The sequence below is a fragment of the Aptenodytes forsteri genome, unplaced genomic scaffold, assembly GCF_000699145.1.
Source record: "Aptenodytes forsteri isolate BGI_AS27 unplaced genomic scaffold, ASM69914v1 Scaffold51, whole genome shotgun sequence".
Lineage (NCBI taxonomy): Eukaryota > Metazoa > Chordata > Aves > Sphenisciformes > Spheniscidae > Aptenodytes > Aptenodytes forsteri.
In genome coordinates, this window is record NW_008795495.1 from 5,732,117 (window position 1) to 5,746,900 (window position 14,784).

Here is a 14,784-nt window from a genome sequence, read left to right on the forward strand (position 1 = left end):
GGGAGACCTTATAGCAGCCTTCCAGTACCTGAAGGGGGCCTACAAGAAAGCTGGAGAGGGACTTTTTACCAGGGCCTGTAGTGATAGGACAAGGGGTAACGGGTTTAAACCGAAAGAGGGTAGATTTAGATTAGCTATAAGGAAGAAATTCTTCACTATGAGGGTCGTGAGGCACTGGAGCAGGTTGCCCAGAGAAGTTGTGGATGCCCCATCCCTGGAAGGGTTCAAGGCCAGGCTGAATGGGTCTTTGAGCAACCTGGTCTTGTGAAAGACATCCCTGCCCATGGCAGGGGGGTTGGAACTAGATGATCTTTAAGGTCCCTTCCAACCCAAAACATTCTATGATTCTATGAAATTAATTCTCTGGATGTAAATTGTGTTTATGTGTGTGTGTGTGTGTATGTATATATATAAACCTGTGAACTGAGGCACAGCATTTGCTAATGCAGTTACTTGCCACTTAAAACACAGGGGTTTTCAAATAAAGATGTTTTGATAAATCCTTCCCTATTATGAACCTAAGCTGCAGATATTTTGGTGGGTATGTTTTTCCATATCTCCTAATGTCTAAAGTAGTATTTTTATTGGTTTTTTAATAGAAACACCAACTGCCAGTACAGGAATATGAGTAGTGCCGGAACTGTTCTTTTGTAAAGGCTAGAGTAAACAGCACAATAGCTAAAACCGTAAATAAATTAAAGAGAGGCCAAGATTTTTTGCCAGTTGTTCTGCAGATTATGCACATTTTCTTGTTCTGTGTTGAATGTCTGCGCTTCCTTTTTGTTTCCTGGGAAACAAGTGAGCGGTTGTAAGCATTGCAAGACATACACTAAGAATAATTCTTCCTATTTAATCCACTCTGATTTTTACTTCTTAATATACTGGAAGGTAACTAATATTTAATACCATAAAATGTATCTGTGCATGTTTAATGATTCAATTAATCAGAGAGAAACCTTCTTTATAATTAAATATGGATAGACTATAGTCTTTTCTTCTCATTGACTGATGCTACTGAGAATAAGGGATAAGAATAATTTTATACTATTATTCTGTGGGCCTTTTATTAGAACTCTGAACTGTTTGGGTGAGTAAAATCAACCATAAAAGTACATTTTTTTCTTAGAGTTATGCACTCTGCAGTTTCTGTATTCCATAAAAGTCTAACCATATGAATTTAGATACCAGTCCTACGAAGACTTACACATGTGTTTAAGCACAAGAGAAGTTCAACTGATGCTAATGTGATTACTCACATTAAGTTTAAAGCCTGTACTTGAGCCTTTGTAGGACTGGCTTTTTCAATTTCTGGAAAAGGCCTGATGTGAGCTTGGAAGAGATCCTATATGCTTGCTCTATAAGTCCCGATTTGATTGCAGTTTGCAGTATAGCTCATTTCTTCATAAGTAGCAATTTCATTAATCTGGTCATGGACCTCTCTTGACCTGGTTACTTAAAGAAAGGTTACAAACCATCACTACAACTTATTTTTCTACAGCTCCATACAAAATTCTATAAGTATAGGATACAAAAAAGACAACTGTCTTCAATACGGTATGCAGATGGGGGTGCTTATATTGGCAAGTTAATAAAATACAGTAATGATGTACATGCAGGCAGATTTAAATGTGGAAATGGAGATTTCCTGCTTCTTGACTTCATATAAATTGTTGAATATGTTTGCTTAATGATTTATACAGAGCCTCCAGCCATAGCAACTAAGTGCTGTTTACAAAAGTTAAAACGTAAATTACATGCACAGCCTACAATGGACTTCGTTAAATGACCACTTCTGCTGCCAAGGATACCGAATGTTAATAGTCATGTTGTGAGACCATACCTATCTGTTGAAATGCCTTTCCATATCTGCTTACCTATCTACCAGCGGATACAGGTACCATGGTATGCCATTGTACACGCAATACTGTTACATTGTAAATGACGTGTTACTTCTAATTTAAATATTTTAATATGACCGTGCTTTTAAGTTTGTGTGCACACAGCTGAATATACCTAGCTACTTGGAAATGAATGCTTGCGGATGGCTGTGTTTCCACAGGAAACATGGGTGTTTTGTATATTAAATCCATATGGGCTGGTGAGCTGAGATAGCAATCCCAAGTTTGATTGACTGACCTTTTCACTGAGGGCACAAAAACTTCCGTTTTCAAGTTTTTCACTGCTTGCATTTCATACAGTCATATTTTTCAACATATGTACCTACCTTTTTAATGAGAGGATATTTTAATTGTCGTAACAGGGAAATAATTTGCAAAAAAATCAAATGCCTAAATTTCCCCTTATAAATAGATTATACTTACAATGGGTAATATGGGACCAGGAGATGCCTAGTCTGAAGAATAAAGACATGATTATACTATTTCTATAGCACTTCAGTCAAGAAGGGCCCATTAATTTGTTTTTGGGATAACCTTAAGCCAGAAAAATAAGTGTTTTGCTCATGCATATTATTTGAAACATTTCTGTTGAGACCTTAGAAACTATGGACAAAACCTGAAATCCATGGGGTATTGCTGAGACTAGATTTTCTTTCTTAGGGGCAGTAGCATGCTGCACTCAAAGGTGTTTGGTAAGAAGGTGATACTCAGTAAAAAGAAAACCAATAACCCTCTCTGAATAAGTGATCCAGTCAGTATGTAAGTAGGAACTGATGCCATTCATGTAGGCTGGCTATCATGTTTAGAACACTTCAGTGCCTCGATATATCTGTTTTAGAGATTGGTGCTTAAGGCTTTAAGCATCCCTTTGTTGCTAATGTTCAGTTTTCTTTAACTGGAGCAAAGAACTGAAATAATGTGTCGTTAGAGAGTGAAAGTTGATGGTGAGCAGATGTGCCACAGGTGAGGAAGCCAACAACTACATCTGGCCTGAAGGAGTTTCTTCTGTCAGCCCTTACCTGTACAAACTGCAAGGTGATATGGTGGGGAGTTTTATCAGCATGTGTTTAGTGTAGGTGCAGAGTCAGAAGGCAGCAAAATCTCAAATAAGCTGTGCAGGTCATCCGCAAACGAATGCCAGTGACAGGTTTGGACCATGCCAAGCAGTCACACATTTGGGAAAGAGATTCAGTCAAGGTATTTTAAGGGAACTTGCTGTTTTAGAGAGTTGTAAGCAATGTTACTTGCAGTATGTCTGAAACTACTCCCCTTGTGAAGCCACCGTAGATAGCTCTTCTTCTGTGAATACATATCATTGCATGATTTTGAAGTCTGTTACCTCATGGTGCTGCAGGGTGAGAAACATGTGAAATGTTCCCTTGGAAAGCCAAGGGTCTCCTCTTAAAGGCACAAAATGCCCACTTCTAGCACCAGCAGGTTGGGAAATGATGCTTAAAAACCTAACATTTTTATGTACAAAAAAGTTATCACTTTAAGAAGAATTTGGGACACTTGTGTCATGGACATTTGAAATTGGAAGTAGAACTCCACTTTTGGTGAGAACAAATTTTTATTAAGGCAAATTTAACATGACTGACTATTGCCTATTTGGAATGTTACACTTAGTCATAAGGATATTGGTTGCATACAGGAGACAAATATTCCTAAAAATATACTTAACACATGATTGTGCAGGTTAATATTGCCATATATGTGATATAGGGTATACAAATATCTCTTGTTCATGAGTGTGAAAAAAAGTGTGAAGAATAATCAAGCTGAATTTTTGCTGGGTCCCAACCTCAGAATATCTCATGACTGAAGTTTTCTGAAAAAAAGGGAATTGAGGGTATTGGGTATGGTGGAGAGATGAAAAAAATAGAGATCTAATATCAGATAACACTGAGTATGAGTTCTGTTGGGCTGTGAGGAGTCCCTGAAAGAAGCCTAACTACTAAGTTCCATTTTAGTCTAGACTGGGCAAAGCACTAAAAATACTCAGTAGGGAATGACACTGTGTTGGCAGGGAGATGGAAGAGATGATCCAACACCCCTTGCCTACCTCTTCTTTCTATAACTGTGTATACTCAGTATAAGGTATCCTTTATATGCAAATGCAGCATGTGGTGTAGACTATATTGAATAAATAATGCAGTCACATTGTGGGGCTTTTGTTGTTGCTCTTGTTGTATCCTGAGATCTCAAAATGCTTTACACAGAGCTAATGTGCAGTCACTGATATATAACGACCCTTGTATCACAGCTGCTGGCATCACTCTCTCAGCAACACTTATAATTTTTATTAATTTATCTATTTCGATGTATTGCATTTATCAGTTATTCCTGACACTGAAGAATAGATAAACAAATGCATGGAACCCAAATCCTTTAGAAAAGTAGTTGTGGTTTTGGTTTTTTTTTTAACAACCCCCAAACAAGTCTTTAAGGAAAGCAGGTACTCCATGGTACCTTTATTCAATAAAGAATATGATATACCATATCAAAAATAACCACAGGAATTTTCCTTGGCTGTTAGAGTGCATACTTTCCTGCTTAGCGTTGACAGCAGCATCGTTACTTACCCATTCCAAAATATCTTTGCCAGGAAAAACCTGAAAAAGCTGATGATTCTTCTCAGTCCAATGATGACCGAGAGAGGATGACCGAGTGTTCAGGAAGAATGAGAAAACGGTAAGGAGAGAAGGAAGAGTTGCAGTGGCAAGATTCCCTCACTTGACATTTCTGGTCCAGAAACTTCCTTTCTGAACAAAAGGTGTGGAGAAGGATATGACATGAGTCTTGGCCTCTTAGATGACAGTAACTGTCACACATGGGACTTGGCACTCCCTCACCAGCATCATTTGTTCACCTGACTGTATATAGGAACGTTCATTCCCTGATCATGCAGACTAGGGAGTAGTTTCGATCCAACGCATCCTGTCCAGGCAGCAGTCTGGGTTTCCTTATATTGAACTCAAAGTAATAATAGCAGCATAAAAAAGTATGAGGCTGCTGCATGCAGTGGCCTAGTGCTCCCAGTGTGTAGTTGAGATATGGCCAGAACATGTCCCTGGACCTTAATAATGGGCAATGCTATTATTGATACTGATTTCTTGCTGCAAGTTCTGGCTTAAGCAGTGTAAGGCAAACAACCTGAGCATGCTTTTTTCTGTGACACCAACTCCCTTATGCTACTTGCTGTCTTTGCACACTGCTTTGTAAGGGGTTCTAAAGCATGGAAATTGAAATTGAAACCACGCAGCACTTACACTTTCTCATGTAGTTCATGAATCCCAGTGGCTGTTTTTTAGACCTGGCATTTTCCCAGTAGCAGAACTTCACACATATCTTGAACTTGATGCTTCAGCCATTAAGTTTAAGCTTTGAATTTTGGACTTCTGGATTAACAAGCCTTGTATCACAGATTTTAAATTCTGCCTAGGTTGTCCCATGGTTGCTCAAGTCTCTTTCTGGATGTGACTCTGTAGCCATGGTTCCCCAACCTTTGTTCCACCATAGGAACGCTGTTCCATACACCAAGAGAACAGCTCTGGTTTGAATCCATGGCTTCTGTAAACTCAGGTGTTTGGATCAGCCTTCTGTGCACTAGAAAATTTTTTTCAATGACTTGCCTAGGAGCAGCCACTATTTGAGTTGTATATCTCAGACAAGGAAGTAAGTTGTGTCCCCCCCCTTCCAGATCTGAGATTTTTCTTATCTTTGAATTACGGTTGTATGAGTTGCATTCTTGTGTTTCCTGTTTGGACAGACTTGTATTTTTATTTCTGTGCAATGTTATTAGTTTTGGCCCTCCAGTGAATGACATTTCCATCACTAGCTTCTCCCCTCCCTTCGACTCTACAGAAGTAAATTAGACTTGCCCCCAAGAGCTTTCTGAGACAGAGGTAATCTTCTGGTGTATTTCGAAGTGAGGTTCTTGTATCTGATGGAAGGTTTTAGTTATGACAGCAAAACAAATAGTGAATAAATATGCTTTTAGGTTTGTAAGTGGATGTCAGGGAAAGCAACTAAGAAGCAAAATGACCTGCCCTGGCACTGTCCCTTTCACTTCCACTGGGAGCCGGGGAATCAGGGAGGGGAGAGTCTGGAAGCAGAAAGGAGAGCTGAGCCTCTGTAAAGACTGGTATCTGTGTTAACAGTTGCCGAGGAAAACTGATGCCTGTACATTAATCTGAATTATCACAGTCAGTTTTCCTTTTGTAACCAGCTCAGTCACAGCACCATGATCTCTCTAGGAAACCTAGAGAAGGAGAGGATAAAATTAACTGGTAATAGACAATTCAGAAACAGAAAAGACTCCGAGACCTGACACAACTTTCTTTTCACCTAGTTATTAACATCATAATCCTGCTTTCCTTCAGTACTCCAAGTTCTCCTCTTTTTTCCAAACAAAAATCTGTGCATCTTTTGAGTGTCTCTGTTATGTCAGTTTTTCCTAGCAATTTATACTTATTTTCCTCTTTGTGGAGGGGGTTTCTTTTAAAGTCCTATCACTAACTTTCTAAGTTTAAAATAATAACCTTATTTTTAAGCCCATTTATTAATTTTAAAAGCCCATCCTATTGCTTAGCATGCTTCATAATGCTCTTAGAAACGTCTAATTTGGCAATCTGTAGACATTTTTCCTCATGGCGTTATAAGTGATACTGCTTACTTCCAAAACTCTTGTTCATACACAGAAATAGACTTGTCGGGACTGAATCAAAACTCGTTAGAATCCAATTATTCTGTTGGGTTTTGGATCAGACTTTCAGTGAACTGTAGTCTGTCAGTTTTTACTCTTCCCTTCCTCTCCCTTTGTTTCATACCCTTGACAGAAGTGCAACATACCATGACAAGGGGTCCACCCAGTTTATGCTGCATTCAGTATTTCAGATGTTGCTGGACAATTTTCTTGTATAAGACCTTTTCTTCTCTTTTTCATTTATTTGAAAATATCTGGTATCATAGGGAAATATTTTGTTTTCTTTTTGCAGTCAGGGTTTCAGTAGTTCCTCCGTAGCAACTCACAAATCCTGTTTTCCTAGTCATGTCTCTGAATGGGGTGTTGTGTTCAGCAAATATTCCCTTGACGTGTTAGCAGTTCCCAGGCTTTGGGATAAGCATCATAACAGAGATCTGGAGGGTTTTCAGAATCATCCAAAGGTTTGTGAGAGGACAGGAGAATATTTGACAGTGCAGAGACTGAAGACATTAATTGTATTTTGTTTTTGTTTTTTTTTTAATCTGCCAGGTACTCAGTGATGGGTCCCTATCTCTCTCCAAAATAACATAGGGAACAAAGCTTTCATCTTTCCAAGATGGATATGTAGTTGTCTACTACTTCCTTTCTAAGGAAACGTGGGAAGCTAGCTATCCCCAGAGTAGCAACTAGATTTGTTGGACAATTATGTTGCATGGCTGAGCTTAGCTGCTGAAGGCCCATTGCAGTGAGAAAAGTAACATCCCCAATTCTTTCTCACTCAGCGGAGAGTAGAAATACTTATTTCTACTTGTTTTCATTTTGTCTTTCTGTTTGGGTGGATGGTCTGATCTCCTATTCTTTCCTTAGGTGGACACCCACCATAAACTCCTTCAGCGTCAGGTCTGTGGTAGCCGCTGCGGCGTACCCAATCCCATGTGCATGGGAGGCTTGAGTGGTAGGTTCCCTTCATCGCAGGGCTGTTGGCTGCGTGCATACATGTTTTGCTTTGCTTTTGCTTTTGCTTTTGTCAGCGTCCTGCGGTATTGTGCCAACTCCCGACCTCCTCCTGCAGGGGTGAGCCGGCTTCTCAGCAGCATCTGCAGTTGGAACCGTTTGGGTTGGTGGCAAATATTTTCTGCTGACATGAGCCAAGGGAGTTTGGAAAGCACAGAAAAGTACTTGCAAACTGAGCACATAACACAGGTGGTTGGGATTTTGCAGAGATCTGGAGCTGGATTTTTAAAGGCACTTGGCACATCTCATGCCTAGAGGGATTTTCCAAATCAACTTGAAGTAACAGAAACAGGCCATTTGTTTTACCTAACTTTGGCTGTCTAATCAGCTAGCTGACTAGACTCTCTCTGCAGAGAGACAAGAACTTCCAGATTTCATCCCATGCAAAAATAAGTGCCTAAGGTAAATGGGTTAGATCAGTCTCTCTCATCCCACTGGGTGAAGAAAGTAAGAGAAGATTAATTTACAAAAACCTCACTTGTATTCCTACCATCAAGACAAAACCATGGAATTGTGTAATTGTGCAATTTGGAGATTATGGGAGGGCTACACTTATTAAAATAATTTTTCTGCTAGACGGTGGGTTTTTTGTTGCTGATGACTCCGGCCTCTTCTCCTACTCATATTGCTTATCAACCAAAATACTTACTGCCATGCCTAATATCAATGAGTACATCTAGTTGAAGGAAAATGCAAATTCAGCTAAGTCCAAATTATACGTTCTTTCTGGGTTGGATTCATAAAATTGTTTCAAACATAAACAACCACATTTTTTCAAGATAGCATATACTCCTGTTACATTTTGTGAAAACTCATTTTGTTATTTTATGTCACAATGACATATCATATCAAACATTATTTATTTTTAGCTGATTGAACCAGCAAATAAAGTATAAATGTTTCACAGAGATCCGTAACCCAGTTATAGACTACTTTTTTGAACTACTTACAGTAGCTTTGCAGGATGGTAACTATTTTTGTGCATTTATGGTGGTCTCACTAACCTGAAAAAAATCCATTAAATTTATTTCAAATACAAGCAAAACATGTTCATGCTACATCTGTACCAGTAAACAGCGTTGGAAGTCTTTCTGCCCATGGTTTTGGCCCGTGCTGAGTAATGCTTTCCCAAACTGCTCCTGGGGACGATCTGGGAGTTTATGAAGGGCACTGCTGATTCCCAGCGGGCAGCTTGGATAAGGCCACCCTGTTGCAGAGAGTAATAGGGTTTGTGTTTAATTGCTCTCATCTGGGCTGCGTGGTGCAGGTTGACCACAGTGCCAGGGAGTGCACTAGGGAATGTTTGATTTACTGACGGAGCTGTGGCTTCGGAGCAGTAAGTAGTTAACACAAGCCACGTTAATAACACAAGCAAGAAAAGAGAGAAGGAATGCCTCCCCAAACCTAGATTCATTCTTGTAAGAACATAGATGAATCTGGTAGCAAGGTTATATACCTAACTCAGCCACAGTGATGGTAACCAGGCTTCCAACTCATTCTGTGGTAAGATGTGGGATTTATTTGTTCATTTGGACTGTGATGTCCTATTACATATGATGAAATGCAGAGAGATAGTTTAGACACCTATATCCAAAGCTGCACTATATGAAAACACCTCCTAAGGGTTAGTGCCTTGGACTCTGAAGGACCCTTCTTTCTGGAGAGTCACGTTCTTCAGTTCCAGTAGTTTTATGAGGGGACATTGTTCAAGTCTGTCTAAATAGGCTTTGGCCATGATTCCTTCTTTCTCTTACATCCACGTGGAATATTCTCTACTCTGTTTAATCTTGGCCCAGTAATTTCTCAATATATATTTTATTTTGTTTTCATTTTCTCCTCATTTTAAATTCTCCAGTGTCTTCAATTAAGCTCCACTTGGCTGGCAGACTTAAAGAACGATCTTATTCGTGTGCCAGACAGACAGGGTCTCTCCCAAGTCCACCCAGTGTAAGTAATGACTTCCACTTTCAGACAACAAATCGAACTCTTTAACTTGCTACTGTACATATCCTTCAAGAGCAATTATTGAGCTAAACTTGTTCTTGTTCCTTCTAGGTGGCTTGAAGAAAGGAGGCAAAAGAGATGAAAACAGATTTTGGAGAATAAAAAAAATACATATTTACGTACACACACATAGGTAGGTGAAAAGTTCTTTTAAATTAACAGGCTTGTTTTTATTATTCACATAAAGAAAAACTCTGTGTGGGTAGCGGGGAGTAGGAAGGGAGGAGGAAGATGGTGACTGCATTGAAACTTCCCCTGCTGGGAGCCACCCCTGTCTCTGGGTCTCTCCCACGCCTGTGTCCTCTGAGCCTGAAGCAGCTCTCTTCTGATCTGTTAGCTTTCCACAGCCATTTTCACTCCGCTCGCGTACAGGTTTATGGTTACACAAATCTGCTCTATCCAAAATGCATTAGATTAAGAAATGTATGACTCTGATGGATGCTATATTCTGAGCTCATTCAGACAGGAGAGTTGAGGTTTTCAGTTTGGGTACTGGTTTAGTACCAAAGATCTTGCGTCTTGAGTACACCTGTAAAATCCATGAGGTTATTGTGAAATGAAATACCGTGCATTTGAGTGAGAATATGTCTTCCAGCAGTAAATAAAAATAAAAGGAAATCTTGTTTTAGTGTTAATTAGGGTTAAAATGTTAAATAGCCCTTTGTTGTACTTTGGCAACACTCTTTTGAAAATACAGCCTCTGACCCATGACTGGTACACACACATTTTTTCTTTCTTTACAGAAGACCACTTTTATTTTTTTAGAAAACTATAACAAGGTGGGACTTGTTTTGAGCTCTGTGATGCTGGTGTTCCTCTTACTTACATCTGTTTGAATGAAATCAGAAGAAAGACCTTGGGTTCTTGGGTTCAAATTGAGTTTGAAATTGAAGAATTGGTCTTTGATCTTATACATGCGCCTTCCAACCACCTTTTCCATTTACTGCATTATTTGATTTAAAGTCATGCTTTTTTTTTCTTGGAAAGTTCACTGAGCCAATTGTATGGCTTTCACAGTGATGGGCATTTACTTCCCAATTAGTCCCACTGAGCCAGCCAGACTATTTGCCTGAGAGCCCTCACGGCAGTGAAAAAAACCCAACCACCCAACACAAAACAATGAGGATCACAATCTGGCCCTTTGCAATTAGCACTACACTGTCAGGGTTTCACTTTCCTGCTTAAATCCTGTAATGAGCAGCCATCGGAAGAGGAGGTAAATAAAGCTGTCATGCATATTGACAGTAATACAATATCACTGCTCATTTTTTCCCCCAAAGTTAGAATTGCAGAATTAGCGTGGCACATGATGTTCTCCCCTCTCCAGCAAAACACGTACCAGCTGCAGTCTTTTAAAGTCTCCTATCATTTTGTTAGCACAATGACTGCCTACGTGAGCAAAAAAACATGGAAACTGCTTCCTACCACAGTTGACAAGATTTTTTATTTTCATGATTACTTCTCTGCCTTTTTTTATTTTGCCTGCAGGCAAAGGTTGGCATACATGTCAAGAGAACATTCTCCAGCTGGGGCCTGCAGTATAGAGAATTGTATACTCCAGAGGGCTCATGGGACCTTAGGCAGATTATTATGGTAATATTGGAGACTGCTGTCCTTTCCCTCCCACAGCTGGGCCGCCTCATTGTAAGTAGAAGCAATATGTTTTGCAAATTATACATTGGGAACAACAGGGACCTGGGAAAGTGAGGGAGAAAGAGAAACATGGCAAAATGTTGCCTTTAATATGATATTTTTCTTGTTCATCAAGCAAAAATAAATTAAAGCTTTAATTTTTTTTAATTAAATGAGGATCATATATTGGGGAAAAACAGCTATAATAGTAAAAAACTTAATATTGATTTTATTGAGTGAGTTTTAAGAAAATATGGTTTATTATAGGGAAATTTCACACAGTAACCTGATGCAAGAGAACCAGAGTAAGATTACATAATAGCTTTTATTACAGATTTCAAAAATCCTTTTGAGTCCAATGAAGCTGGATTAACAAAAACTGCACAAAAAAATATCATTTTAATTAGTGCTAATGTGATCTCGTCATGGTCCAGCTGTTTCACACAGGATGAAAATCTGTGTTGCTTTATTAGCAATTCACCCTCCAAAATAATGTCACTTCTGATTTTTAACATTTCTTATTGATGTATATTTTAATAAAATAGCCAAATGATTCGGTGACTGCTGTCGTAAGGAAACTGAGGGGGTTTTTGCTTGCTTTTTTTTAAATAGAGAGCAAATATGAATTAAAAACATTACTGGCAGATAAAGAAGTATTTCATTTTTTGACCTTTTTCAGAAACATTAGCATAAAAGATTAAGATTTGTACAGTGGGGTTTTAAAGGTGATTTTATATTTATAAAACTCAGAAGGAAAGTAGATATTACTAACTTGGTAACAGGTTGAAATGATGGCTTACATGGGCCACATACTTCTCCTTAAAGACTTGGTTTTATCTGCTTTTTAGTAAGCATGGGCTTCAAATCACAGTCTTTAACCAATATTCCACCATTCTGTTAGCCAACAGTCATTTTAAATTTAGATCTCCATTCATTTTTGAAAGGACTATTTCACAACTCAATTCCATTTGGAGCTAAACTTCAATTTTAATCTAAATTAATTTTAAGTTACTGAAACTTACTGCTTCATTTATACATGAAACTGTAGTATATTGCCTGAGACACCTGCCTGAATTCTACATTAAAAATAAGCAAATGTAGAAAATCTCAGTGCTCACAACTCAATTTTCTTCTCCATTATTTTTATATGCTTTAATACAGTGGAGACCCCTTGCATGTACTATTGTAGAAAAAGACATTTATTTTGAATAACTTTGTTCCTTTTCCCTATGTTATTTAAAAGATTTCATTATACACTATTGGTGCTGTGCTAATATATTTATCAGCTCTCTAATTTAGCTCAGACTTTGCTACTGTATTCCAGGATGATGACCAGTGCTTGTGTTTTTTCTTAAACACAGAATGGTTTATTTTCCAATTCTTAGTTAGCGATTTTATAATAAACACTTAGTACAGGGAAACAGTTTGCAATCCGGTGGCAACTGTTGTAAATTAAAGTGGGATTAATCTATAGCATATGTTGGGTTTTTAACTATCATTTTCAATTGTAATAATAGAAGAGGTTACTAAATAAAACAACACAAGAACTGTACTTATTGCACTATATTGGTTGATTGCCTTGTAGAGCCTTAAAAAACCCTGATGATAACATGCTGGTATTTCTCTCCATCTCTTCTCTGTGGTCTAAAACATCATTAGAGAAGCCACCCTTTGTAAAGAGGAAAGAGCCCCCAAATAACAATGAGTTGGTTCCATGTGTCTCCGTGAAGCCAGACATTTGCTACTCCTGAGCTGACATGCCGACTTGTATTTCACAACATTTGATGCAAGATTGCATGCAGCAGGATGAGGTGAAAAGGAAAAGGTAAGGGTAAAGGGTGTTGTTTTGTGAGATACAGAAGCCAGTGCTGTGAGGCATTTTCTCTTTGGTTCTCCTGAAAGTCAGAGGACTCCCAAGCCTGAACTACCTTCCTCCTTTCCTTCCTCTTCCTACCCTGAATTCCTCCTTCCAGGCACCACGTATTGGCTCTCATCTTTCTGAATTATGATCACTCATCGTTTGAGGTAGATTGCCCCTTCAAGTTGCAGCATTCTCTATTTTCATCATTATCGTGGTGTCAGGTAGTTTTTCCCCATATTCCTGAGGTTCCTCAGCTGCTTTCAACAGCTGTTCTTGCTTTCAGTATTGCTAATGACAGACCGCATTTTGCAATCCAGCATGCACAGTTTGCCTAATACTTACCTTCCTAACACAGAAATTTTTCTGCCTTTGTCACATGTGGGTAAAGTGAGACATTTAGAAAGACAATCCAATCAATCTGGCTTATTCCTATCTTGTCTACAATGAAAAATCGCAGCAGAATGAAGAACAGTTGAAGAAATTCTGCATTTCTCCCCTGGGGCTAGTGTCTAAGGCTAAATCTACACCGCCTGCTGAATCTGCCTTAAGGAATGAACCTTAGCCCATGGGAAAAGTGGTGCACCCTTGTTCATATTTTTCAGTGTAGCAGGACAGTGCAGGGTTGAGGGATTCAACTTTGGATCAGTCTGCTCTGTACTGTCTTTTAGCAGTGCTCCCCACAGTGAACTAGTCCCCAAAGTCCACTTGATTTCTGTTTTGAAGGGCGTTTGATGGTTTGTTCCTAAAGAGGTCCTGGTAGCAAAGTAGCATTTTTGCAGTGTGGGTGCTCAGAGGACTCAGGATGCTGGAGTGAATGGGGGAGGTCAGTTATCTGGCTGTGTAGATGTGCTGTAATACTCCAGCATTTTTTCCTGTGAAATCATGACAGCAAAAGAGAGACTAGCAGGAGGAATCTTCCAAGCAGTGGTACTATTTGTGAGTCCCCACACCAGCTACACTGCCTTGATATGAAAAGTATCGGCGGGTGACACCGTTAAATGTAATCTTTCAGTTTTCTTTTCTTAGCAGGTGAGAACAACTTGGCTCCTGAAATGTGTTGGGTCTTGCCAGCTTGTGGCCCTGGAAACTTTCTGTTTACAAGCAGCCTTATCAAAGTAAGATAAGGCTGATAAGTAAGATATCCATGCGCTAACAGAATATATTTATGCTGATAAAATTCTTGAGGCACAGTTTTTCCCAAAACTGGACTTTGGTATTGTTTTGATATTTTTGAGGGAGAGCTTGCCTCCATCCTGCTGAAGCATGACATGTCACAGGGGGTCCATGTCCACGTTTGTAATACAGGGGTTAAAGTAAGAGTTGTTCCTATCTTTCCTCAGCTGGAAAATTGATTTGAAAGGCCCTGTAGACTTGGTGTCTATTGGTAGATGACAAGAAGGGACTTTGAATATGCAGGCGGGCCTGCTCTTGAAGATCTTAATGGGGCAGACAGAGTGGGCATGATTTAAGTTCAGATGCCGAATAAATAGATCTTGATTCCGTTTTCCTAAATACAGTGTTTAGGGACATTTGAAAAGCCCTGGACAACCTAGCTGTTCTACCTGGCCTCCCACCACTGGTCCAGAAGGGTTCAGGTTTGTCCTGGTTTCGGCTGGGATAGAGTTAGTTTTCTTCCTCGTAGCTGGTACAGTGCTGTGTTTTGGATTTAG

General features: G+C 39.2%; 1 protein-coding gene across 1 annotated transcript in view; it reads right to left on the reverse strand.

The window, feature by feature from the left end:
- RNF219 (ring finger protein 219) overlaps positions 1-7,748 on the reverse strand; it is a 45,224-nt gene extending 37,476 nt beyond the window's left edge. Inside the window, exon 1 of the mRNA XM_009281748.2 lies at positions 7,529-7,748. Coding sequence (XP_009280023.1) covers positions 7,529-7,748 — 220 coding nt within the window. The remainder of the gene's footprint in view (positions 1-7,528) is intronic.
- Between the last annotated feature and the right edge of the window lie 7,036 nt (positions 7,749-14,784).